Source organism: Aphelocoma coerulescens, chromosome 4A, assembly GCF_041296385.1.
Source record: "Aphelocoma coerulescens isolate FSJ_1873_10779 chromosome 4A, UR_Acoe_1.0, whole genome shotgun sequence".
NCBI lineage: Eukaryota > Metazoa > Chordata > Aves > Passeriformes > Corvidae > Aphelocoma > Aphelocoma coerulescens.
The window spans coordinates 10,688,707-10,715,116 of record NC_091018.1 but is presented as its reverse complement, the minus strand read 5'-3'; the positions used below and the strand labels follow the sequence as shown (position 1 = coordinate 10,715,116).

At 49.9% G+C, this 26,410-nt stretch overlaps 2 protein-coding genes across 8 annotated transcripts in view; one reads left to right on the top strand and one right to left on the bottom strand.

The window, feature by feature from the left end:
- Positions 1-115: 115 nt before the first annotated feature.
- On the bottom strand, positions 116-11,856 carry ATP1B4 (ATPase Na+/K+ transporting family member beta 4). Of its 4 annotated transcripts, none has more exons than XM_069015317.1 (9): positions 11,607-11,856; positions 10,897-10,954; positions 8,045-8,207; positions 5,258-5,386; positions 4,313-4,417; positions 3,866-4,062; positions 3,171-3,227; positions 2,408-2,503; positions 116-1,896 (listed from the first exon to the last, which is right to left on the bottom strand). In XM_069015317.1, the coding sequence occupies exons 1-9, from the start codon at positions 11,657-11,659 to the stop codon at positions 1,735-1,737; spliced, it is 1,020 nt and encodes a 339-aa protein (XP_068871418.1). In that variant the 5' UTR covers positions 11,660-11,856; the 3' UTR covers positions 116-1,734. The 4 variants fall into 4 exon arrangements, with proteins under 4 accessions (XP_068871418.1, XP_068871420.1, XP_068871421.1 ...); XM_069015319.1 differs by lacking the exon at positions 11,607-11,856 and adding an exon at positions 11,221-11,308; XM_069015320.1 differs by lacking the exon at positions 11,607-11,856 and adding an exon at positions 11,147-11,165.
- Positions 11,857-13,415: 1,559 nt separating this feature from the next.
- TMEM255A (transmembrane protein 255A) overlaps positions 13,416-26,410 on the top strand; it is a 29,522-nt gene continuing 16,527 nt past the window's right edge. For 2 of the 4 annotated variants that reach the window (XR_011150921.1, XR_011150922.1), the window contains exons 1-3: positions 13,416-13,581; positions 17,724-17,866; positions 22,338-22,400. Coding sequence is in view for 2 of the 4 variants with exons in the window: in XM_069015322.1 (XP_068871423.1) it covers positions 13,524-13,581; positions 17,724-17,866; positions 22,338-22,400 (264 nt within the window). In the remaining 2 variants the exon portion in view is untranslated. The remainder of the gene's footprint in view (positions 13,582-17,723; positions 17,867-22,337; positions 22,401-26,410) is intronic. The other 2 variants (XM_069015322.1, XM_069015321.1) reach the window with 2 other exon arrangements.

The following is a 26,410-nucleotide window of genomic DNA, read 5'->3' as shown; positions in this document are numbered from 1 at the left end:
AGATAGGGAATAGATATTAAATAAAGTTTTATCTTGTTGCTAGTGTGAAGGCTGTTAATTTGATGGCATGAAACACGAGTTTGGTTTCCTTTCAAGACCCCACAAATATAAATGCTTTAAAAGAGCTAAAGCAATTGGCAGACAGAGAAATGCTTGTGGGTTTAACTTACTTCCGATGTCAAAAGAAGAGCCACTCCCCCAGCAGCATCCTCCTTGGCAGAAGCCAGTTTGTGTTGGTCAGAAGATGCACTTGCAGATAAATTGTGCAGGCAGAATGAATATGTTGCCCTGGTTCTATCAGTGCCATTTGAATAATGACAACTGAGCAGAATTACTTCCTAAACGACCTCTGGTTCAGGTATTTAACGGTTCTTAATAAATAGTTTTTGCCAGATGGTTGGTTGTGATACTTGGTGAAGAGTGAGTCTTACTGCACTGGGCTCCTGAACTCTTTGGCCTGGGGAAGTGCTCAGAATTGCAGGATATTGTTACATGCTGCCTGGAAATTCAGTCCCTAACTTGCAGCAAAACCTGCATCCCTTAACACGAGTAAACAAAAAATCACTTCTTCGAGACTGGTATAGACCAGGAAATGGCAGCAGATAAAGTATCTGGACTATGGATGTAGGACAAACATACCATAATACCCCTGTTCAGTCAGTAATTTTAGTAAGTGTGCTTTCCAAGTAATACATTATCCCAAGGTGTCCTGTCCTGCTGTGTTCTCATAGCCCCAACAAGCAGAATGCAGCTGGTCTCTGTCACATCCGAGGGAGGCTCGGGCTGCTCAGGGCAGCACACTCTACTCAGACTAGGATGGGTGTGTTTCACCTTTGGGGGTGATAAACTGGTGCCTTCACTCACATCAACACTGACCCTTTAACCATAAAAGGACTGAGCATTTCCCTGCATTTTCCTGCACATTATAGCTGTGACCTCTTTGGAACTTTGAGCGCTTCTGTGCCTGATCAGGAGCCACCTGTGAACCGTGACTGGAGAGAAGAGCTCCTCTCACTCACCCCTGTCCAAGAGACTGGGTGAGGATTCCTGGGGCAGAGAAAAGTACTGGAGTGAGGAGGAGGGAGGAAGAAATGCAATAATCTTCCCACTTTAGAAAGGAGCAGCTGGAAAGGTTCAAGGGCAAATGATTTTATATGTGGCCCTTGCTCAACATCTTGGATGTGCTGAACAAGCTGCTGCAGTCAAGGTGCTTCTGGGGCTGGAGATCCTAGAAAGCATTTTGAGAGCTGCCATTTTCACTTTTCAACTCTGTTATTGCAGGCATAATCCAGAATTTTTGCTGTTTATTATTTTAACAAGAATAGTGCTAATAAACTACCTCCTTTTTAGCTTTTGCCTGAGAAATGCACATAAAACTATGCTAAAAATTAAAACTTAAAGCCAGGAAAGATGCATTCCACAGGGATCACTCATAAAAGACCTTATGAAAATAGCATTTGGATACCAGAGGTTTCAATCAAAAGTGAAATCTTCTGCAGGTTCTCTCCCCAGGGGAAAACTTTTTAAGTTTTATTAATAATGTTTACATCAGAAGATTAATAATGTGGACCCACACGCCATTGTATCTCATTGGTTTCCTAACTATGAACAAAAATAAATTAACAATAATCTCCATGTGCCTGTTTTTCCTAGCATAAAAAAATGCTGGCTTGATGCTTTAAAAAGGAAAAAGCCTCTGATTGACTTAACCTAAGTGCCTGCTGTTGGCAGGGGCTACTTCCCAATGCTGAGTGTGAAGATGATTCGGCCCAGGAAGCGGTCACTGTTCAGGTCGTTGATAATTCCTTCTCCATTCAGACTGCACTGGATGGGGACCAAGTAATTCTTCTGCACATCTATAAAGTGCATAGCCACCAGTGGGGAGGTATAGTTGACCTGGAAAGGAGGGGGATTTAAGTGTAATTTTTGAAGGGGCAGAAAAGCATGCAGGGCTTTTTATGTTCAGTAAAATAATTTGTAAATGGTTCATGGTTCCAGGCATCTGAGAGTGTCTGCCTGATGTCCATCAGGGTCCCTCAGGATGCTGCAGCTGAGCCTTTCTGTGTCTGTGCCTTAGCAAGATGGGATCACTACACATTGCCTCTTGGGGTCATTGCCCACGACAACACCAGACAATGGGACTCTCAAATGCTTTCTGCTGTCCTAAAAACCACACCCACTCACACATACTCACACACACACACAGAGTTACACACACTCTTACACACACAGTTACACACACACACACAGTTTGTCAGACACAGAGCACAGTAATCCCAGTGTCCATGGCCTCTGTCCCTGCCCACATCTGCCCAAAATAGCCCGAAAGCACATCTGGACCCTGTGCAGCAGCTCCTGCCCTCTCATTCCCAAGGAGGCATAACAGAGATTCCAGACCCTTACTTACGTGGGTGAACTTGCCGTAGTAGGGATAATACATGAGGTCAAACGTCCCGTTCCCAGGGTAGAAGTCCACTGACCTGAGGTGACTCTCATTGCCTTTCTGTGATCAGAAAAAAACCAGAGGCACATGCGCACACACACATAGGACATGGACACAAAATATAGCTCCCTTCAGAGCTTGTCTCAGAGCAATTGTCCCTTGCCAGCCCCCGGCTGAGCTCAGCTGCGCTGTGTTTGCAGTGAACCAGTCACTGCCCTGCTTCCAGCTAGAGAAAAGTGGAGCTGTGGAGGCATGGGCAGGATTACAGTTTTGCTCCCTGTTGATTCCCTACTGTGCCTTTGCTCTCTAAGGGTGTGATCCAGCAGCTGCCTGAGCAGTGGGAGCCCTTCCTTCCCCCCATTGCTGTTGGCTTTCAGGGTGCCCCCAAGGTCTGAGGGTGCTGTGGAGCTGCTGGAGAAGGATATGAGCTGTTCCTACATCTTCCCACTGAGCTCCAGGCTCTAGCTGGGACCTGGCACCCAGCTCCACAGGCTGCCCCAGGGTGGTGCCTGTGAGGCTGCAGGAGCAACGAGGGTAGCAGGAGACAGGTGACCTCTGTCACTCTCAGCAGACCAGCCTCCAGTTGTGCCCAGACACACGGGCAGTGCTGGGTCCTGTGAGTATTTGGGACTAAAATGAGGACAAATTGTGCCAGCTGTGAGGTCCATCAGGAGGAGACATTTGGCCTTGTACCCACCACGCTGCCAAGCACAGAGGAAAGCAGTACCTGCACTTTGCAGTCCACACTCACGGGGACCCCAGCACCAGGGCGGTAGCCTATGATCTGCAAAAGCAAAAAACATCCATGCTTGTATGAAACGAAGTGCCAAGCACGTGCTGCCTCCCTTCTCCAGGGCTTAAACCTTTCTGGGTGCCAGTCACATTGCTCAAGACAGGAACTGTGTGTCCCTGCAGCAGGGTCTGCCACCCCACACAGTGCAACCAGCCCACGGCTGAGTGCCAGTTTGTTGCCTGAGAGCAGGGGCAGAGCAGAGAATACACAGAGTCCAGACTCCTGGAGTGACAGAGCCTCTTCCCCCCACAGTTCACATCCCCTCCATGCTTATTTTCCCAGCAGTGAGCACTGAACCACCATGCTATTAGACTTCAAATAAATTAAATTCTAAGAAAACTCCCATTGTAAAGCAGCTGGGATCTGGGGTGTTACCCTAAAGCTCAGTTCCTCATGAAGAAGGGCCTGGCAGAAGACCCTCTCAGCACTAAGGCCTCAGCAAATCAAATGGAGCAAGCTTTATAGTGTTTCTTTTTTATGTTTTCTAATAGATATGGCCAGCAGGTTTGGGGATTCTAGTTCCCTTTTTCCCTGGGCCTGTGAAGTGAAGGAGTTTCAGTCCCTGTGTGGTCTTCATCACACTGGGATGCCCTAAAGGAAGGAATTAAAACAAGCAGTTTTCTCTGTACCCGGTTCATCTTCAGCAATATGCAGGGCTGGCCTTTAGAGTAGCCAAATGTTGGGTCCTCGATGCCAGAGCAGTTCTGCAGCAGCGAGCGCTTGAACTGGCAGGCCTTCTTCTCCTCACTGTCATTTCCCCCTTGGATGAAGTACTGTCCTGGGACACACTCAATATTCTTCTCCTCCTGAACTTTGTCGTCATAAGCTGGTGGGGACCAAGAGACATGTTAAAATCCCCCAAGACCTGCACAGATCCAAAGTCTCAGAGGACATCCACGTTAGGAAGTCATACCTGGAAAGGCAAAGCTCCCTCCCACAGAAGCTCCCATGACCTTGTGAGCCTCCCTTTCCAGATGTGGCTTGTGAGATGCCCAGGAGGAGACCCCTGCACCGCATGCATGTATCCATGGATAAAAACAGCTTCACCATGACTCCCAGGGTGACAAAGAGCTCACCTGCTAGGAAGTGGTGCATGTTGTCCACGTAGGGCTGCCACGTGTTGGGCTGGGAGACATTGAAGGCAATGGTGAACCCATTCAAGTGCGGTCTGATCATCACTCCTGAAGAAAGAGACAGACCCTGATAAAGCAAACGTAGGTGGACCAGCCATGGGCTTGGGCTGTGTGTTGCAGGGGCTGGTGCACTGCAACTGGACTTGGGGCCAGGCATAGGCATGAGAGAGGCAGCACCAGCTCATAAATCAACTCTCTCCTCAGCCTACTGATCCCTCACCTTCATTTTACCCCTGGAGAACACCATACATGTCAAAATATCCCGGGAAACACTGGAGATATGGAGAGTCTCAGTGGTGTGGGCTAGTGATGGGCTTGGGGTTGCACAGAGTGGCTGCAGGTCCCCTGTGTTCCCAGCTGTGTGGCCAGTTCCAGACAGGGAGCAGGGCAAGTGGCCCTTGTGTTCCCCACCAACACAAAAACATGGGGAAAATGCTGCATCTGACATAGGGAAAGGATTTTCTGAACATTCCCTTGCCAGAACTCCCCCAAATAGTAATGCATAAAAGCTACTCTTGATTTGCATTTTATTTTGAAGGCATGAAGTATAAAGGGCCAGCAGCTGAAATGCATCAGCATCACCTACGAAATGCCTAAACTTGGATTTTACCTTGAGAATAATGATAACAGTAAACAGTGCAATTAGAATAACAATTAGTATCATCAGGGTGAATGCTTCCTATGGGGCTTTTTAAGACGTCTGATACTCTGCAGAGAACCTGCACCTCTGCCAGTGCCCCGAGATGAGAACACCCTGTGGTAGGGAGGGCTGAGTGGCTGTAGGAGTGCACAGCTCCAGCAGGGCTTTGCCTGAGGTCCTAGACATGCCATTTTGGTAGGACACTGATGGGCAGAGGTGCCTAAGGCCAGGCTGGCTGGGGTACGTACCTGGCGGAGACACACGGTCCCGGAACCTGGGTGTGTAGGGGCTCAGCGTGAGTAGCATCACGTACAGGCAAAAGGCAAACATTCCCGCCAGGCACGTGTAGAAAATAAAGTAAAACAGTAAGATCAAGCCTGCAAAAGAGACAGGCATGTCACTGTTAAGGCAACCAGAGCACATCCCGTGGGATGTGTCCCACAGGGATGCACAGACGTGCTCAGCACGGCGTCCTCTGCAGCTCCGAGTCCATGGTGGAGGTGGGAGCTTGCACCCCCGCCCTGCACACAGACCCTGGTGTTTCTGGGTGCAGGACTGTCAGCTGCTCCAGGGCCAGGGTAGCTGCTCTTTGGTTCTGTATCCCTTTTGCTGCATGGCCCTTTCCAGAGCTGTGTCAGGACCAGGTCTGTGTGCCCACCTGCCTCAGCTCTCTCTGACAGATGGACCCAACATTCCCTCTTGCCCTTCCCACTCCCTCCTGGCATGGTAACATGCAAAGGTACCCGGTGTCTTCAGCCAAACTTCTGATGGGGCTGTGGGGTGATGCTCCTGCCCTAATTCTTGTCCCCTGGGGCTGGGACTGAGCAAGCAGCATCACTCAGGGCTGCAGCACCACTGTCTGTTCCATAGCCCAGACATTCAGGGAATGGGTTTGTTTTTCCTCTGGACCAGGCTGATGGCTGAGGATGTCTCAAGAGGCCACAGCCTATGAATAAAACGCAGCAGCTCAGAAAGCAAAGTGAAGTCCTAACCCAAATATTTCCCAGGAGAAACGTTCCGGCAGCTTGGAGGGAGCCCTGGGAACACAGATGTGCGCTCCTGCCGTGCTTCTGCCAGGGCCACCATGCTGGGAACCACTGTGGGACTGTGTCCTACTGAGGGCTAAGCCAGGGCAGATGGGACCACCACTACTGTTGGTGGCACAGAAGGGACAATGTCCAGCCCTGACAGAGTGATGCTGGATGGTGCCTTTGCCCCAGCCTAGCAGAGCTGGAGCTGCTGCTGGAGCATCAAGCTGATGCTTGTTGGGACATCTTCCTGCTACCGCTCCATTTTTATGTTTCCTGCAGTGCAGCAGGGAGTGTTGTCACCAGCAGAGAGGGGGGTGCAGCCTTTTCCAGGAGCTGGGGCCTCCAGTGATGACCCTGTGGCCAGTTGTCTCCCTCATTTTGTGAGTGCAAGTCCCCTGAGACGCCCATCCCAGGGGACACCTTTAGAGCCAGCACAGGGGAGCAGCCCTAGGCTGGGCAAATTCCCTCCTCCTCACCCATGAGATGAGAGTGGGAAAGTTCAGCTCCACTCATCTCCCAATGCTCTCACTTTAAAATAAATTTTGATTTTCATAGTAGCTTCTCCTGCCCCCTTGTAGAGACATGTGAGCACATGTGTGTGCATCACGGGCACGTAGGTTCATGGGCAGGGGGATCATATAGCAGAGCACGGTGATCCCAGGGAACAGGAGGATGCTGCACCCGCCCCAGTGCTGCTAGCACTGCCAGCAGTAGCCTGCTGGGGTCACATCTACACCAGACTGAGCAAATCCTCTCACAAGGATCTTCTCAGGACCTGGAAGAGCCTCCAGAAAACCAAACCCACATCACTAAGGACTGTGACCTTACTGCTCCCACACTTTGGTCTATGCCTTCCCATCCAGCAAAGAAGCAGAAAAACTGGTCTGCCTCTGTGGTCAGCAAAGAGCACAAGAGAGCAAACATGAATGTCAAGGTCTGTCCCAGACTCATGCTTACAGGTTTTCAGACTCCTCTCATGCTGGTGGGCAGCTTCCTTTGTTTCTCCCAGCTGTAACCACAGGCTTTTGCAGGAGATGCAGAGCTCTTGGCAGGGGCATGGGAGGGCTGTGGGGCTTGTGGCACATTGCCAGTGCCAGCCCAGGGCTGCAAATACTGAGCAGCAGCCCCTAGTATTTCACAGCCTTACACTGATGGATGTGCAGGCAGCTCTGGATCAGGCTGGGATTTTCACTCTGCCAAGGGGGCTGTGTGCTGGCAGAACAGAGCTGCAAAGGTGACTGGCACCATGTGTGCAGTGGCACCTTGATTTTGGACCAAGTCTGCAGCGGTGCTCACCCCACAGGCTGCTCTCAACCACTTGGGGCCTGCAGACTCAGCAATAAATTTTGAAGGCCACACGGATGTGGATAAAGTTGACAGGGCACTCAGAACTGCCAAAGGTGGCACATCCCAGTCCACTGGCTCTGACAGCACTGTGGGTTCTGCTGTGGGCACCCGGTCACTGGGAAGCTGTGGGGTGACAGTGACAACCAGGCCTTCCCTTCCCTTTCTAGAGCCAGAGCTCATCCAGGCAGGGAGGGCTGCTGTGCCCCATGGGGTGCATCCTCCACTAAATGCCTGCCCCGCAGCCTGGCACTCTTCCCCCACCAACCTGATGACCCCAAAGCCACTGTCCCAGGGGCCCCTGACTTACACAGGCAGGAGCAGGATTGCTGGTGGCAGCAGGGGTGCACAACTGCAGCAGACTGACCTGCAGCTCCCATGCCTGCTCAGGCTCTAAACTTCTTTCTGGGACATGGTCTGGGCAGCCTGAAATCTTTGCTTTCACATTCTCAGTCAACATTAACATCCAGACCAAGCATAACTTTTACATGTTTTTCTGCCTGTCCTCCTCACTAGTTATTGCACTGGTTAGAAACATAACACTAAAAAATGGGCAGGGGCGGTCAGTCCAAGCTATCAAGGGCATTCACAGGCAAGTGAGTATGTTGTGAAGCAGAAAAGGCAACAATCCCCTAAAGTGGAGCTTGAGCAAGGACCTACCCCAGCTCTTGGCTGTTCTCCCCAGGCATGTTCTCTCCTCCGGGTTCCACAGGAATATCTTCATCTCCCCAGCCAGGTCTGCCCAGGTTTTGCTTCCCATGTCTGCCTTAGGCTGGTCCTTCTCTCTGTCAGGATCCTGGACCTTCTCCTCATGCTTATTTTCCTGGAAGAGTTACAGAACACAACCCCCACAGGCAAGCTGAACTTCTCATTGGCCAAAAATAAATGCAAAAGCACTTAATATCTGGAAATGTTTCAAATTTCCATTTTCCCATCATCACTCTTGAGTTAAAGAGAGGCAGTTTTGGCTGTTCCAACTTAAGATTGCTTAGAACCCAGCATCCATTTTTCCATGACATGCACGTCACTGCTGTCACACTGGGTACTTGTCTCCTTGTGCTGGCATTTACAGAAACTCATCTTTTTCCACCTAGGTGAACATGACCAAAGAAAACCTGTGATCTGGGAAGGCTGGGACTGTTCCCACGCTTCTGCAACATCTCTGAGCTCAAGTGCACATTCTCTGTGCTGCCACAGATGATAGAAGGCAGCAGTATTTAAGAGATCAACCAGCTTGTTTTTCTTGGCGTGTGAGCAAGTGTTTAGTCTTTGAAGAAATCCCTGTGTTGTTACTTTTTTTAATTACACTGAGTTCAAGGGAAAAGCATCTCCCCAGGTTGCAGGAGTTTGTATTTTGCCCAAGGGGTGAAAACTTGTTTGTCCAGAACTCAGGAACACAAATCTGTCTGTACCTGTGCCTAGGCAAGAGTCACTTGAGACACAGGGGCCGTCCTTAATTCCCCTTGAATCCGGGCAGGTCTCCAAAAACAGGCTGGTAGGAGAAGGTGCTGACCTTGCTTTCAGCTCGGGGCAGGGCTGGGCCAGGCACCACCGGGGAGAAAGGCGATGCTGTGATCCGGATGGATTCATCACCTCCCCGCATTTTAATGCAAACGCTGCTGCAGGGCTCAGCCGCTCCGAGCTGGGTCAGAGCCACGCTCGCCCGAGGCTGCTGTGCCTGCTCCAGGTGTGGATCCACAGCAGCTGCACTGCAGGATCGTCCCTGCGTGTCTCCGCTGAGGGTGGTGGAAACCTGCCAGCCGCGGGCACCTGTTGGAGCCAGGACTCACAGACAAGGTATTTGCAACCCGTGGGTTGCCCCGGGCGAGCGGGGCCGTGGCCGTCAGCTTGGCGAAAGCCTTGCTTGGAAACTCCTTTGAACTGGGGCCGAGAAATTAAACTCTGCTCAGACACACAAGTGCTGCAAAACAGTGAGAATCGGGGGGGAGAACACTGATTCCAAAGCCTGAACGTGTCCCTCGCGGAGCCTAGGCAGACCCGCGGGGGTTGTAAGCCATCCCCACCCCACTGACTGCCCTGATGGGCTCTGAAGAGCCCCGGTGGGGCTCTTCTGGGAGTACTCCTGCCTCAGAGCCCTGCTGCCAGAAAATGCCCACAGCTGCCTTACAGCCAAGGCAGTGTTTGGCGCAGGTCCCACACCCCAGGCTGGAGCCCTTCCTGAGCCAGCTCCTGCACGGTCTGAGGTACAGGGTACACAGGGTACAGGGTACACAGGGTACAGGGCACACAGGGTACAGGGCTTATGAAAGCAGCGGATTTCGGAGCGGGGAAGCTGCAGCCCCAGCACGAGTCACCAGCAGGGACATGGGAGGGGAGGTGTGGGGGATCTACGCTGCCAGGACACTCACGAGGGAGCAAGTGACCGACAAAAAGGGGGAAGAGGAGGTGTTCTTCCCCCTCTCCCCATTAAATAAAAGAGCCAGCTGCAGCTGTTCTGGAAACATTTCCTCAGGCTGCTAGAGTAGGGGGGACTGCCCAGATGAACTCCACGATGATGCTTAGTGCTGCATTGGGGAAAGCCCCTTGGATTACATACAAGCTTCTACTGCAGGCAGTAAGAGCCCACACTCAGAAGCTGCTGCCAATGCTTAGAGCTGTGGGGGGACATGGGGACAGCCTCCCCCACCACGGGCTCTCACCCTGGGAACTCCACAGCTCTGCCCTGAAGGAGGCTTTTGCAAGGAGGGAAGTTTCCAGCTCTCCTGGCTCTATGCTCTGTGACCCTTCACTTGGTGAAGGGTCCTGTCCTGCTGACTGGGAAAGGCCACGAGGGCTCCACGGCAGGCTGGGAAGGCTGAGGAAGCCCCAGGCTCACCCCATGGGTCTCTGTGGGGCAGCTGGGCAGGATGAGATGATCCCACTACCAGGTCCCTGGCAGATGTCTCTCAGCTAGGGAGCTAAGGTCAGGTCTGGAATGAAGCACAGGTGGTTTATCTTTGCAGCCCAGGACAGAGATGATCTTGAACAGTCCCTTGCACCTGGACCAGGGGCAGAAGGAGCAGCAGGAGCTGGGGCAGGAGTGCAGTGGGGCAGGGAGAAGACAGAGCCATGTAAGGATGTGTTGGATCACTGGACAGCCCTGAGTTGCTGCCTGCTGTGACAGCTTGGGAAGCAAATCTGGGATTCATCTCTGGCAAAATCATTCTGTGCTGACTTGTGGGTGTCCTGGGGGAGGCCAGGAGCTTTCCCCCATTCTCACCTCAGACCAGGTCAGCTCTCAATGTTGGATTCCTCCTGCTGAAATCCAGGTATACAGAGGTTCACCCTGCCCAGGTGTTCCTGTCCCTTTTAGTCCCCCTCACCACCCAGCACCACTGGCCAGACCTGCCACTGCCCTTTCCCCCCTCCCTGTACAAAGTGCTTTGCCTAAAGGACAAAGCAGCATTTCCTAAAGCAAAGTAGTTATAAATTTATCAGCCACAAAGCAGGTCCTTGCAGCAGCTCCCACCTCACCTTGTGGAATGAGGCTAGCAGCCCCCCAAAACACTCACCACCTTCTGGTTGGGGCTCCTGAGTTGGCTCTCCATGCCCCTGGTGCTGGTGTCCATTCTTGGGTGGGAAACACAGAAAAATGTGAGTGTTAGCACAGCAGCACTGGCCCCATGTCATCCTGGCTCTCAGAAACTCACAGACACAGCCCCCTCCCCAGCACAGCTCACCAGCCCTATAGCACCCCCTAAAACAGCAGCTATGCCAAGACTGTGGGGAACAACACTGCTTTCCCTCCCTACCCTGCCGAACCTTGCTGTTCTGGAGTGGATCAAAAAATAACTCGCTGTCCTAAAGGAGATGAGCTCAACGCAACAGGATCCTACCCCGAGTCCTCTGACATCTGGTGCCCTTTGCAGCACCCTCACTGCATCCTGCCTCATACTTGAGTCCCCATCACTGCCAGCCAACGCCCTACATGGGGAAGCCAGGCTCTTCCCCCAGGAGACCGTGTAGCTGTTAATAAACATTAACAAATCGCTGGGGTTTCCGATGGCCAGAAATGTCGGTCAATGTGTGCTTGTCAGTCACAGCAGGGCCAGGGTTAATGGTTGCAAAATCTCTTTTGCAGTGAAAGGGGTAGTGAGAGGCACAGGCAGGTCTATATTTATCCCCTCGAACGGAGACAGCAGCCAGGAGTTCACAGCATCGGTTTCCTTGTCCCAGGTTTAAGAGCTACCCACAGCCTTTCAGACAAAATCCAGAGGCACACCTTGTCGTGACACTCTGCAGACAGGGGCTGGGGAATGTCAGATTTTCCTCCATCAGTAAATTACAGGCACGAGATGATGCACTGGGGCATCCGGGGTGCGTGCTGCAATCCTGCTGCTGGAACAGCTCCAGCGGTGTGACGGCGGCGTGCGGGGCTGCCCGTCCCTGGCTGTGTCCACGCAGCTCTCGAGGAACAGTGGGGCTCGTTTTACACGTCTGTCCCAGCAGGAGTGCGGCACGATCCACCTGCTCATTCTCTTGGCCCGTTCCCAGTGGGACCGGTGACTCTTCCTTTCGCAAGAGAGCCAGACCCTGCTCAAGGGTGGGGAAAGGCTGCCTTGCCCCAGGCTGGGACTTTGCCCGAAGGCACACGGACATCTGTCCCAGGCTCCCGCAGGGCTGCACGGTGCCGTCCCAGCAGGCAAAGCACCATTCCTCCCTTTCCTCTCCAGAGCATGGCTGAAAGCCGCTCACCGGCTGTGCTAATAAATGGGCGCAGCGGGAAACAAAGAGGTCTGGCAGCTGCCCCGGGCTGCTCAGAGTTGGCCGGGGCTGCCGCTCGCCTGCTGCTCGGTGCCGGTGCCGGTGTCTGCCCGCAGCCAGCCCGCCGGCAGGAGGGCACGCCGGCAGCTGTGCCCACAGCTGGATCACCGGGCCAGGCTGGCGCCGTGGGGCAAGGGATGACTTCCAGAAGCTCGGGAGCTGGGATGGGATAACAGGGATTTAACATGGCGTGGGCAATTGTAGGGCACCAACACCTCCTCGGGAGCACATGTGCCCTCTGCTGCTGCACAGCCCAGCTCTGGCACGGGACGGAGGAGGGAGCTGAGACCTGTCTCCCCCATCACTAGCACAGGGTGGGGGCAACTGAGCAGGAGGGAACCAGTGTCAGCCCCTCTGTCACAGGCAGTGATCTCAGGGCTCCTCTAGTTCATCCGTGGTAAATAACTGCTGTTTTCTCTGGAGGTGATGTGTTCTTTGTCATTAATTGATCTGGGCATTTGTAACTTGCCTCTCGCATTGCTGTCGGTGTACACTTTCCCTTTTCTCCCGGGAGAAGCTGGTCATTAGGCTCTTACACAGTAGAAGTGTGGGGTTTTAAAAGCAGAGATAGGATTAGTTTCTTTTAACTTGATAAAATATGCTTGAAATAATTACATGATTTGTACTTAGCATCTCTCAGCCGAGAGCATTAGAGTGATTTACAAGCAATTATGAAGCCTGCTGGGAAGATGCTTTTATTCCCATTTTGCAGACAGGATGTGGAAAACAGAGGTTGAGGGCCTGTTCTTGCTCCTTGGCCATGGACAGGGAGATTGCTGTCTCCATGGAACAGGGCACAGGCAGCAACAGGCATTGCCACCGGAGCGGAGATCTCAGAGCGCTGAGAAATAAAACACTGGGCCGGTGGCCGTGACGGGGTGGCTGCCCGGAACTGTCACCTGCACCTCAGGGAGGAGGGAGATGGGGAGAACGGGGCAACAGAGAGGTGCCAGGGAGATTTTGGCGAAGGACAGAATGTCCTGGAGCAGCTGGACTGGAGGAGGGTGGGAGCTGCTGAAGGCAAAGGGATGGAGAAAGATGGGGAGAGAGGAGGGGAACCCCTCTGGCCGAGCTGCCGGTGAGTGCGCCGAGACCTCGCAGAGGCGGGACAGGAGCTCTGTCCTCTCTGGAGACGGGGCGGGAGCTCTGTCCCCCCGCTCCCCAAGCCCCCCTGGGGAAAGGCCTCTGCCCTGGTTCCAGCGAGACGGCCCCGGTGCCAAACAGCCACTTTGGGCAGAGCTGCACATCGCCGCTCCCTCGCGGGGAGCCGGGGCAGCCGCGGGCGGAGCGGAGCGGAGGCGCAGGCGCGGCGGGGCCGGTGCCGGGGCTGTGCCGCCGCCGTGGCCCGGCGGGCTGCGGCGGGAGCGGCGGCAGCATGCGGCAGTCCCTGACTCAGCAGCGCCCGGCCGGCGTGGCCCTGCCCGACTCCGTGGGTGAGTGCCGGACCGGGGGGGGGATCCCGCCGGCCCGGGGGACGCGCCGCGGGGCCGGCCGCGGGGCCGTGCGGGGCGCTGGGTCCCGGGGACCCCGCGGGGGCTGCGGCGGCCGGGCCGCCCCCGCCGTTCTCCCCGCCCGCCCCGCCGCCGGCCGAGCGCGGGTTCGGCCGTGTGTCCCCGCAGCACACGGCACCGCTGCGGCGGGACCCCCGCGGGCGGGTCATCCCGGGCGGAGGCGGCTGCGGCCCCGCGGCGGCGGCAGCATCCTTTGGAGCGGGGAGGAGCGCGGCCGCTGCCCTCCCGCATCCCTAAGTGAGGTCGGGGACCCCTCGTACCTAATCGCGATTTCCCCTCCCTTCCACCGCCGCAGCCGGGCATGAGCCCCGCAGCCCGTGCGCTGCCGGGCCCGCAGTCGGAGCCGTGGGGTCACAGCTCGCACGGTGACGCGTTTTCGGCAGAAAAATGGGACGAAAGGAGAGGGGCTGGGAAGAGAGAGGCTCGGTGCTATCTGCCCCCGGTTCTCCCGGGTTAAAAGTTAGAGCTGGCTTCTTCCTTGAGCTGCTCTAGTCTTTGCTTCTGGCTTTTCCCCCAAAGAACAAGATGGAGAAGTCGGTCCTGTTTCTGTGCCATCTTGTCCATTTTCTTCTAATAATCGGGGAAAAAAAAAAAAGTGAATCAAGGGCAGTTCAAAGATATGCATTATTGCAAACTTTTAAAGTAATCTGGAAAAACCTGCTACAGCCTTGTCTTTAGAGTGGCTTATATAGGGCAACTATAACAAGAGGATGTTTCCGATGTTTAAAGAAAAATGATCATTCTAAAACCAGTGCCTGTTTGGAGTGCCATTTTAGCAAAAGCAATAGCCAAGCTATGGGTGGCATTAATTTCTTTACAGCTCCGTAACAGAGTTAAGCACAGTGTTTTGGATCACCTTGTCTACTTATGTTGTGGTAAGCACTGCAGGTTTTGGAGTATCTGTTTGGGATAAATCACAGAGAAAAGGCTACTACTGTCTCTTAAAAGCAGAGGTAGCAAAGCTGCCGTACCTCAGCTTCTGTGCATAGAGCTATACCAAGCTCAGGAACATGATCTGATGGGGAATATTTTCAGCAGAAATTAATGTTGAGGGAGTGAATTTTGTCAGAGCAGCCCTTCAGCAGCTATTACAAAGATAGTGGGTATGAGTCCATGTATGCTGAAGCAGCTGCAGTCATCCTTACAGAAGTACAAAACCACATTTTCTCTACATGCAGTGCAAAGTGTTTTCAGAGAAAGAAAAAATGAAATTAATATCCCAATACAGAGCTGAAGTGAAGGTAGTCACATTATCTCTTCAGTTTCACATGTCTCTTCAATATCAAGTTAGAAGATTATGGCTGGTTTTGTCAGTACTTGAAATAAAAACTTCTAATTTTTTTTTTAATCTTATGACGAATATTGAAAAGTTTTGAGAAATTTTCCAGTCTAAACCTTGTTTCTCTTCTCTGTTGAATATTGTTGTGTGCCAGTCCTGAACTGGGAAACAACATAGAAATTAAGAGTGAAAAACATGATGGTGCTGAAACAAATACAGCATCTATAAATGGTGTTTCAAGATGCTTTCTTTGGAGTGGTCTTCATGGTAATTTTTTGCAGCATTTGTGATGGCAGTGCAGGAGCCCTGGTTTGGGTGTGTAAGTGCTATGCTCGTGTGCCCACAGCACCCACCCCGCCATGCCCTGCAAACATCTGCACCCCCACAGCCTGACCGTGCACACTGGGAGCTGTGTAAGGAACACGTGGCTGGGCTTATTTACCCTCTGCTCATTTGCCAGCCAGACTGTAGCAGTAATCGGAAGTGTGGTAATTCCATGGAAGCAAGATGGATTCGTCCTTTCTCTCCTTTCAGAACTAATCTATGTAAGAAGCGGCAGATTTTCTCCAGTTTTGGTCCCACTGCTATGGATTTTTTAAGATATTTATGAGACACTTGCATTTAAATGGTTATGTTGAAAAAGTGTGGCACAATGATAGTATTTGTGAGGCAACACATACAGAATGGCTTAATATCTTAATGATTTTTGAATGATTTAGAAGACTAGATTTTATATTATTAACTTATTTGGTAGATTTAGGAGAATAACCCCAAATGCGACCTGCAGCATTTTATCTCCTGCAGTACCTTTATCTCCAGCCTGTAAAACATGGCTTGAAAGACTAAGGATCATTGATAAAATATCCAGCCTGAATCTTGGGGTTCTCTATCAGTTATTTAATTTTTTTTTTTAATTAGCAACTCTCTAGCTATTTTTTCCAGATGAGGACTAACCAATTGTCAGGTTTGTTGCTCTTAGGGCCAGTAATGTCCCAGTGGTGCAGTCAGACCTGAGCTCTGGAACATGAGCAGAAGGTTTGTGGGTGAAGAGCTTTCCTTCCAGAGACAGAAAGTCAGTCAGAAAGGATGGTGCTTTTTTTTATAAACCTCTCTTGCCCTTCATGTAGGGCAGGGAGGTTGGACTAGATGACCTCCAGTGGTCTTTTCAACCTTACCCTTCTGTGATTTTATGATCTCCTTCTGTTGGGCATTTAAGCCCCAGGTTTAGCCCTTGTCTGTGATTTCAAGCTTATCTGGTTGCTGTGGGTGAAATCCAGCCCCATGCCCATGGCAGCTGTGCCAGCCCGGAGCATGGAGAGGGAGCACTCCTGCCAGCAGCACAGCCTCTGGGTCAGGCTGGAGTGGGTGTGGAGGAGCAGTGGGGAGCTGCTGTGCTTTTCCCTGTGGAAAACTGTCCATGTGGAGGAGGGGGGATCTTTGTAGCAGCGTGTGTGGTATGGCTGCATCAGTGTAGCTATTGAAGTGAAAGGTTCTCTTTATCTGCTCTGCGTATATACACAGACCTTACAGAAGGGCCTCTGGGCACCTGGGGCGTGCATCTTTGGGACAGAAAGCTGCCCAGCAGGGTCTGGTGTGCTCCTCTTTCTGGAGAATTTGGACAAGGAGGTTGTTTTTGGCTTGACCAAGTCTTCCCTCATGGCCTTTCTGCAGGTGTTTTATCTCGCTGTGCATAGGCTGCCAGGGAGCCCCTGAACAATTGGGGATTCCCAAGGTGGTTTGCTTTAGGGAATACACTCAGCAAAGATAAAAGCTCCTCCTTGCCCTTGGGGACATGTTCCTGCCCTTCCCTCTGAAACACCCAGAGAAGTGCTGGGAGCCTCGGAGATGAGAATACCCTTACCTGCTCCCAGGTCCTGTTGGAGGGCCCCAGGCTGTGGGAATGGGATTCAGAGTGGCCCCAGCAGCCCACAGGGAGTGTGGCAGGGGTCCCTATAGTTCATTATCCTACCAGCCATTCTTGCAGGTGCTGTGTTGTATCTACATAATATATGAAATATGATCAAAAGGATTGTTCCGCAAAGTGACACAAAGATGGCAAAGCACATGCAGACCACACACACCCCTAAAGATGTTGCTGAGTGTAGTGTTGCAGCCAGCTTTCCTCCTGGCTGGTGGAATCACTCTTTTATGTTTATGCTCATTTTGGAGATTTATAAATATAGAAAAGAAAAAAAAAACCCTCATCATCAGGCAGCTGTAGATGAGTTTTACTAATCCCCAAATTCATTATTCAAGCGTCTAAAAATACCTGGTCCTTGCTGAAAGTAGAGGATGATACTACAGGAGAGGGCTGTTACTTACTGGTGATGTCTCATTTGTATGGAAAACTGTGGATGCCTTATGATTACAGTCAAATTTCCCCCCTCAAAACAACCAGCATGCAGTGGGGTTATTTAGCTTGATGTAAGTAGGCAGATCAGAGAGTATATAAATGTCTAATGTGAATATTTTTCATTAGCTCAATTGCCCCAGGCCAGAGGGGCTGGGAGGCTCCAATGTATCTAAATGAGCTTTGCAGAGTTGCAGTTCTTAAGGCTCTCTTCATCTACGTCAGAGCAATGATAAGTGACACTGGATTCAGATGCCCTAGTAACGCTTGATAAAGCATGTTAGTGAAGGTGAAAAGTGACAGCCAAACCCAAAAATATTCTCAAGTCAGAAGAAAGGAAATTCACCATGGTGTTTTTGGTGGTGGGAGGAGAAATTTGTGGTGCTGTGACTCTCCCCAGATGGAATCAGCAAATTCTGTTGTGTGTGTTTTTAGGGTCGTTCAATAGAAGAAAAAGAAATTCCCTCTACGTAACTGTGACTCTCCTCATTGTGTCAGTATTAATTCTAACGGTGGGCCTAGCAGCTACAACAAGAACCCAAAATGTGACTGTTGGAGGTTATTACCCAGGGGTTATTGTAAGTATAGAACTCCTAGGTAGGTCTAGAAAACGTATTGCGTGCAAAGTCCCTTGTAATGCTGAAAATGTTATAAAGGATGATCTTGTCCTGAATATTTTGCGCAGCTACTTCATTACCATTTGATTTATTTGTTTTATTATTATTTTGCACCTGCTGCACATTCCCATGCAGAAATCCCATCCAAATGGCAGCTTCCTCTGAGCTTAGGTAATGATATGCTTTTGAGCTAGTGGTGAGACAGATAAATAGATTTTATGTCAGTCGAAGCAACTTTATAATTTCTTTGTTTATATAGATCACACTAAGCCCAGGCAGAAGTAAGGCAAAGAAGGACCATACTGCCAAAAGCAGTTGAGAGACCAGGTCTTGAAATTCTGGTAACATGAACTTGTGGTCATAAAGTTCACTTGCAGAGTGTTTAGCAAATTGGAGTCCCTGGATGAGGAGCTGTGGCAGCTTGCCAGGGGAGCATGTACATCAAAGCCACGAGCACATCCATTTCTTCTTTTTTTATCAGCAGCTGAAAATGGGAAAGAACAATCTTGTAGCTTCAAATGGCTTAATTTAGAGAAGACCACTGTTGTCCAGCCTCCCTGCCATTAGATGTATACTCTCCTATAGAAGCATGAGGGGCAAGTGCGTTACGACCCTCCCAGCATGAGCAGAGGTCTAACACAAGCTGGAAAGCAAGTCCTGCTCTGTTCCTATGCATGTCTAAGACATGCTGAAAAAGAAGCACTGAACTGCAATAAAATTGGGTGTCTCAGTAGAGTAAATGCAGCCAGTAGCCCCAGCTAGAGGCTCCTGGTGTAACAGCTGTAAAATGCTGCACATTTGGTTTGGAGCCTTGAATTTGGAGGCTTGAAACCATTCCAAATAACCAGGTGGAAACTTGTTCTTGCCTTATTGCTGTTTGATTTATTTGCCATGCGTTGCTGATCTCAGGGAGCTTTATACTTTTCTGTGCCCAAGTTCTTCTATGGCTGAAGAAAGCCCCTTTACAGCCATTAGAGTGTGGAACATTGTTGGGACTCTTTGGTTTAGGTTTTCTGGCTTGTCCCAGTATCTCCTGCATTTAGGCCTGATCTTTTTTAAAGAGAAGTATAGAAGGAAGGTGTTGAGAAAGGTGACAGGCTGGCTTCAGACTCTCCACACTTACCCTGCACTGTGCCAGCCTGAATTGAACCTCGTGCTTCAGAGCAGGCCCTGCAGACTGATGCAAATGGGCAGAGTCTGCTGTTCACATCCTCTTGATATCTCCTGAGCTATTTATGGTCCGGGAACGTCAGCATCACTTATGCTTTTTTAAGACTTAGTCTACTCAAGGAATTAATGAATTCCTGGACTTGGGAAGGGCGTTTAAGTTACTTTATTCAGAGGCACCCAGGCGATTTGTGTTTGTCACCAAATTCCCCATCTAGGTTAATTAATCTGCTCTGTAGAAATGTGTGATGACCTCACCTGTCTTGCTGCACAGGAAAACATTTCAGTGTGCTGCTGGATGCTTCAGAAGGTGCTTAAAATAGCTGATGTTTCATAACAAGCTGGGATTTCTCCCTTTACTGGGGAAAAAGGGCTGGCTGCAGTGAATGAATATTTGGTAATTGTTCTCAAGCAGATAGAGCCAGAAGTCTCTTTGTATGCTGGGTGACTTCTCTGTATGTGGACCAGTTTCATGGCTGGAATCATCTTATGGAACATAGAATCATAAAATCAGAGGATATTCCGAGTTGGAACACATTCATCAGAATCTTCAAGTCCAACTCCAGGACAACCCCAAGAATCACACCATGTGTTTGAGAGCATTGTCCAAATTCTTCTTAAACTCAGACATCAGATGTCTCATCACTGCCATACCTAAACCACCCTTCTTTCCTCCTTCAGCTTGTGTTTCTTAGGGAAACACCTCTTGTGTGAGGAGGAAGCATGCAAAGATGTATGCTTCAATGCAGGGAATTATTTTCCCAGGCCTCTGCTTCCAAGGAAGGACAGAACGGGCACTGGAGACCTTCCACACATCAGTAGGATTTTGTTTGGTTGGTTTTTTTGAGGGTTTGAGGGGTTTTTTTTCCCCAAGCAGCTCAGTTCCTTATTGATAAAACTGAGAAGCTGAAGCAGAGGGTTCCATGACATCCAGTAGCCAGGCTGCCTTCACCCTTCTCCATGACCACCCCCTCCTTTGCAACTACATCAGTGAACACCTTAGCTGTGTCTCTGTGGGAAATGTCCTCACCTGTGGCTGGATGACTGACCTGGGACAGGGAAGCCCAGAGTAAAACAGTGATGTTCAGCAGACAAGAGTAATGGTCAGGTGCAGAAGACAGGTACCCCTATGGAAGTGAGACTGTGAGATACGTATATTGCCTCCAAGTTATAACAGCTGCCAAAATCTGTGTAAATGACTGACCTTTCTTAGGCTTTCACTGGCAAACCTCTTCTTGCCAAGGACGTTGGCTTGGGGCTTTACTCTGGAAAAGCACATTCACTTTGTGTCCTGTCCTCCTTTCAGACAGACATCCCAGGGGATCACATCCACCAGCAAATAAATGATGCAACTGAGGAACTTTACTAAGATCTCTTTGTCCCATCCATAGAAGAATGAGTAGTTTTTCCATTAGTGCGATGAGAATTCCTGTTAATGAGAATTCACCAATTTATTTGGTCTTCACCTGCTGGATGCACAGACTTGCTCTAATTCCTTCTTTTTGAATTATCTTAAATTATCTAAAGCATTTCACCTTTTGGTTTGAGGCTGCTCTGAAACACCATGTGGATATTTCCCTTAAAGCTCAAAGGACACAAAACATTTTACTTGACCATTTGCCTTAGGTATGTGTTGCCACATAGGTTCCTTCTGCTAAATATCACCAGACTGAAAATTATGCCTGGATCCAAATCACTGTTAATCCCTGGACCTTCCAAATTTTTTGCTTAGGCTTGAACTATAAATCTCCAGTTACTTTAGGAAGGTGGGGGTGTTGCTTGCTCAAGCTGAGCAAAATAATAAGCCCAGAAGTACTGGCAGGTCAGTGTGGGGCAGTTCAGCAGTGCCCTGGGTCTCTGCCCTGCCTGTCTGCCCCCCCAGTGGTAAGCAGCCCCTGGCTTCACTGCTTTGCTTCCCGCCATGGCAGTTTGTCCCTGACGTGGGGACAGTGGTCTCCATGAGCTTGGAGTGCAAGCCAGGCAGTGGGGAAGCAGCAGCCTGATCAGCTGCTGCACTTTAATCCCTGCTGTTTGAGCCAGATGCCCTCCCTGCCTGCAGCACTGCACCAAGGGTTGCTGGGCTTAAGCAGGGCAAGGGAAGATTGAAGCCCAAGTTTACATCATATTTGCATCTGCTAATCTCTGCACATGCCTCTGCCTGTTAGTACTGGATTCATTAAACCTTTGTTTTCTCTTCCTGGATCTTAAAGTATCGATTCCAGGTTAGTTGACTCATTTTTGAGTCACTACAGCTTGTCTCATGCCTTGTTCTTCTTCCTGGGGAGTTGGCCAGTTATTGGGCATTCTCACATGGATCTTCACTGGCCCCTGGCCTGTTGTCTGGATTTGCACCTCCTTAATATGACAGATCCAACTGTAGGACTTTTCCAGCATTTCTCATTTTGCCAACCCATGGAAGTGGGGTTGGATATGCTCTACACCAACCAAAGACCTTTCTCAGTGTGACACAATATTGTTTTTGCATCTCCCCTCTTAGTCCATGGTTCCTGCTTGAAGTCCCTGTTTCTGTCCTGGCTGAAGTGTGCTCTGTCTTAGAAACTTTTTCATAGTGTAGCTTAAGGCTGTGGAGGAAGGAGGTGGGAAATTGCTCTCCTGGATGACTTCACTGAGCTGAAATGAGTGTTGTTAGTTACAGCAGCAAGAAAAGATGCTTTTGCTGTGGTAGCTTATTCTGCTGGCCAGGCCAGTGTGAACTCTTCTGGTAGAACACCCTGGTTGATGCATCCTCACCCCTGGAGATGAGGGAGGAGTAAGAGAAGACAGAAAACTGCTAAATCTTCCAAAGTATAAATCTCCCTTATTTCATACTTCACATTGAGAAACTCTCTGAGTTGAAAACTGAGGTGGTTGCTCACATTCTCAGTGAGATCACAGAAACATGGTCCTGGAGGTTTTAGTGCTGTAGTCCTGCTAGGTTTGCATCTGGAGGCTCCTGAGTGTTTGTAGGGTTGTTCCAAGACAGCAATGCATATCCTCATCCACCAGCCATTTTTCAGCATCACTGGGTGGGATGGATTTCAGAACTCATCCTTTTGGTTTCTACACACGCTTTTAGTGTCACATGTGGGATACACCTATAGTTCCTGCTAGCGAGAGACTCCACTGATTTCTTGCTGAAGGAAGAGTTGCTCACACATCAGCAGAATGTTCTTTTGCTGCTTCTGGATTTAATTGTGTTCTATCTGTTTGTAAAATATGTTGGCTATCATCCTGATCTAAATGCTAACAATACATTGTTTTTCAGCTTGGTTTTGGATCGTTCCTTGGAATAATTGGATCAAACTTGATAGAAAACAAAAGGCAAATGGTAAGTTCTTCATAAAAACTATTCTAAAAAAATGACAGTAACTCAAATATTGTGTATAAAGAGTATTATTTTAGGTTTTCCTAACTCTTCTAGGGTAGTGTTGCATACCTCTTGAGAACTGGAGATGGTTTCTGGCAGCGTAGGAGCAGCACCCAGTGGGCACTCTGCCTCCTGCCTCCAGTCGGCTCACTCAGGAGAGCAGCTGCAATCCCCCTCACCGGTGGTTGCCCCAAGCTGTGGCAGCGAGATCCCTCCAGCCTTGCTTGTGAGAGGCTGCAGAGGGCTGAGGGAGGTCGTGCTGTCCCTGCAGCCTGTCCCACTGGGCTGCTGCCTGCTTTGGCAGGGATGGAGGGGCTCAGGGATCAGATTAGCAGTGTGCACTGCTGACCAAGGCTAAGGCAGGTTCTGCAAAGGCAGATGGGAGAAATTCTTGCCTGTCCAAATCCAGAGTCTGCCTTTGTGCTGCCTTTGCTTTGCAAATAGCATGCTCCCTGCAGAGCAGGAGGAGAAGGTGAGGCAGATGCTGCAAGAGATGACATTTGCCTTTCCCACAGTCAGGCAGGGTGCAGGGGAGGTGAGTTTCCCAGTGGATATTTTTTGTTGTTTCCACCCTGACTCTACAAGAGCAACATATCCTGTTCTTTCTGTCCTAGCAGGGTTTCAGCCTCTTGCTCATCATATATTAGCAGCATGTCAGTGTCTGGTTGAGCGATGACCATATTGTGCCAGTCCTGGACTCTTCACAGGAGTGCCCACAAGTGACAATGTGGCTCTGACTTGCTTGATTGTTCTGAAGAGCTCTGGGTAGCCTGTGCTAATTCTTTTCATCTCTCTATCATTTTGTGTCCTAAAAAACAGTCATGACCCAGCTTTGCAGGGATTGCATCACTGCTGCCTGGGCTGGCAGTGAGTGTGTCTCCACTCTGACCGCAGAGAGGACATGCAGTAGCTGTCACTTATTGTCCCTGTACTTTAGTCACCTGTCCTCCTTACCCAGGAGCGCTTTACAGTGGCAGCTTTGTCCATCACATGTTTCTGTAATACCGCTGGCCATGGAGGATTTATTTTTTTCATCTTCTCTGAACTTCCCCTGTATCCTAGTTTGCTAAAAGACAGCCTTGGTGTGGCTTGTGTGGCTGAGGGCAGAAAAAGCCAAAAGCAACTTGTGCAGCTGTGTTCTTGTGCATTTTTCTGTCGGTAATGTGACTGGGGAGTGTGAAGAGTAGAACGAGCCAGTGTGGCTGATGGGGAGAGCTAACCTGAAGGAGCACTTCTCACTTCCCCTCTCAGAGAGGAGCAGACCTCCCTGTTTTTTCCAACCCAAGTGTATTGACTTCCACGCCGTGCCTCTACAAGGGAAGGGAGAGCTTTTGTGCCCACAGGGAGAGCCAGCTGCCCAGCAGTGCTGCCCAGCCGTGCTCCCCAGCAATGCAGGCAGCTCTGGCACACACCCCGCTGCCCACTCAGCAGCTTCCAAGTGAGGAGTCAGCAGTTTACATGTCTTTATGACAGTCATCTATGCCATGGAAAAGTAAGAACCAGCAGCTTCATAGCCCATGTGGGGCTGTACCATCACCTAAAGGGAACTTCAGCCCAGGACACTCCTGCACTATCCAAACCCAGTTTGTCTTTTGTTGTCTGAATGCTACTCAGTGTGAATGACTTTATCTGGAGTTACGTGAGTGAAGGTCAATCAATAATATCACACAGCTCTAGAGAGGGATTTCTGCTTGCTACAGTAACAGTATTATCAATGCCAAATCAAAAATCTTGTTGACAAGTTGAAAACTGGGATTTTAAAAATTAATTTGTATGTTTCTATTTGGTGTTTGATTTTTTTTCTCTATCATAAATTCTCAGTGTTTGGTTTCCAGGCTTTTCCTTCTACATCTGAGAGGGAGAAAACGATGTAAATAAAGTGAGCAAACCCATTTTCTAGCATCAGATACTTATTTCTTGGTAGGGCTGTTAGGAAAGTATCATTAACCTTGTGTTTATTTTAAACCACCATATTAACAGCTCCTATCTGCAAGCAGAGATGACCGACAAATTCCCTAATTGTATATATTTAGTGTTTGGCTTACTTCCCATCTCTAAGGCTCATGCTATTTAGGGAGAATATCCTCTTTCACGTTGTATGAAACAAAGGACAGTACTGAGAAAAACTAAACTTGTTACAAAATTACCTAAGCCATAAACCCCGTTTCTTTCACCAAGACTGGACTTTTCTCCCCTTGTGTGGTTTCACTGGTTTGGTAGTGAGACAGTGTGACTTTGTAATGGATAGCGTGAGTTGGGACCCAGACATGGAAAGGGTGGGGCTGAGTGGGGAAGAAATGCAGGAGTTTACAGCTGACAGAAACAGGGTCAGTGTAGGATCTGGTCCAGGAAAACTTGTAACCTGCTGCCATCTGCAAGTACTTTGTGGTGCAGCATCTAATATTCCAGTAACAGCTTGTTGTGATCATAACATGTTCATGTGGTCACTGGGATCATTTCACAGCCTGCTGTCTTTGCTGCTGCAGATTTAATGTCTATGCCTTGAATACTTGCCTCATCTAGAAAACCATTTTATTTTCTCTCATTTTTAAGGAAGCAATTGTACAGGGGCCATTTCCACTGTCCCAGGTGAGCCCTCTGTCATCTCCAGTCATTGTTCAAGCTCATCTGGTCTGTACATGGAGGTTACTGGAACAGTCTGTTTTCACTTAGGGAGATGTAGATAACACCAGTGTGATTAACCTAAAAATCCTCAGGTACTTTAAAAATACACATAGGATCCTTCTGGATTGTATTTGTCAAGGGGTTTGGCTTGTATTTCTGAAAACTGGAGCCTTGTGCAGTGGCAGGAACCAAGGTTTTCAAGCAAACTTAGTACTGGATCTTTAAAACAAACATCCCCATGTCAGGAGACCTGAGACACCTGTCAGTGCTGGCTGGGCTAACTGTTAGTTTTGTATTTGTGCTGTAGTGATTTTTACTACTGCTCACAGCTCCCCCATGACCAGAGTCACCTTTGTACTTGTGGAGAAGCAGTTTTTAACAGCTGCCAGCAACTGACGCTTGAAGGTTGTGATCACCAGAGTTGGAAAACCACCAGGGAGCTTCCAGTTCTTTACACTGAAACCCTGTAAACATACTGAAATAATGTATGTCAATATATATGAAGTAATATTGAAAGCTGTTCTCCAAGCTGCCTTTTGTCAATGTGTCTGTCTGAATGCTGCACTTGCCCTCCCTCTGCAGACCTGCTGATATCTCCAGTGTGCTTTGGCCAAGGAGATTGGGATCAGTGTTGGGAGCTCTGTGTGTGAGGAGCTGGTCAGGAGCCCACTGGCAGCAGCTGAGCTGAGTTCAGGTGTGAGAGGGGCTGTATCAGCACTGGCTCTTTGGCAAAGGTGGTGTTTCAAGTGGCATAGTGGGAATAGACACTGTTTCTCATACCTAGATCAGAGATTATTTCTGGTTTACCTGCTGAATGCTTTCACCCTAATTTTAAGAGCGGGCAGGATGGGGCCAGTAGAAGAGGATCACACCTGTCTGACTGCCCTTCTCAAGCTGCAGGTGGAGGGAAATCTCTCTCCTTGCAGCTCCCCCAAGCCAGTGGGAGGCTGGATGGACTGTGCTTGCTACAGCCTGGCACCAAGGAGCCCAGCCAGGCTGCCGTGAGGGTGTACAGCATCGATGGCATTGGCTGGTCACCTGCCTTCTGGTCTTATGGCTTTGTGCTTGTGCCTACATCCAAGTGTTGCTCCCTGAAGACGCAGTCCCAGCAGAGAGGTTCACACACTGCAGTCTCCTGCATCCTCACAGCTCAGTAAGTGTTCACAGGAGCAGCTCCTCACAGCACTCTGGGGTGAGGAGAGAAGAAATTCTCTCCTTTCCCTCCAGGGGAGAGTTACAGACAGCAGCAGCCAGAAGAGGAGGTGTATTCTCAGCCCAAGTTTAGCCTATTGGAGTCATGGAAAAACCTGCATTACTGTATCAAGTCCCCAGAGAAGCAGTCTGGC

Excerpts from the sequence above, each read along its gene's own strand:
- ATP1B4 (XM_069015317.1), bottom strand. The coding sequence starts at position 11,659 with ATGGAGGAAAATCTGACATTCCCCAGCCCCTGTCTGCAGAGTGTCACG. Across the intron at positions 4,418-5,257 it reads GGACCGTGTGTCTCCGCCAG|GAGTGATGATCAGACCGCAC; the intron begins GTACGTACCCCA and ends CTCTTTCTTCAG. Across the intron at positions 1,897-2,407 it reads ACTACGGCAAGTTCACCCAC|GTCAACTATACCTCCCCACT; the intron begins GTAAGTAAGGGT and ends CCTCCTTTCCAG.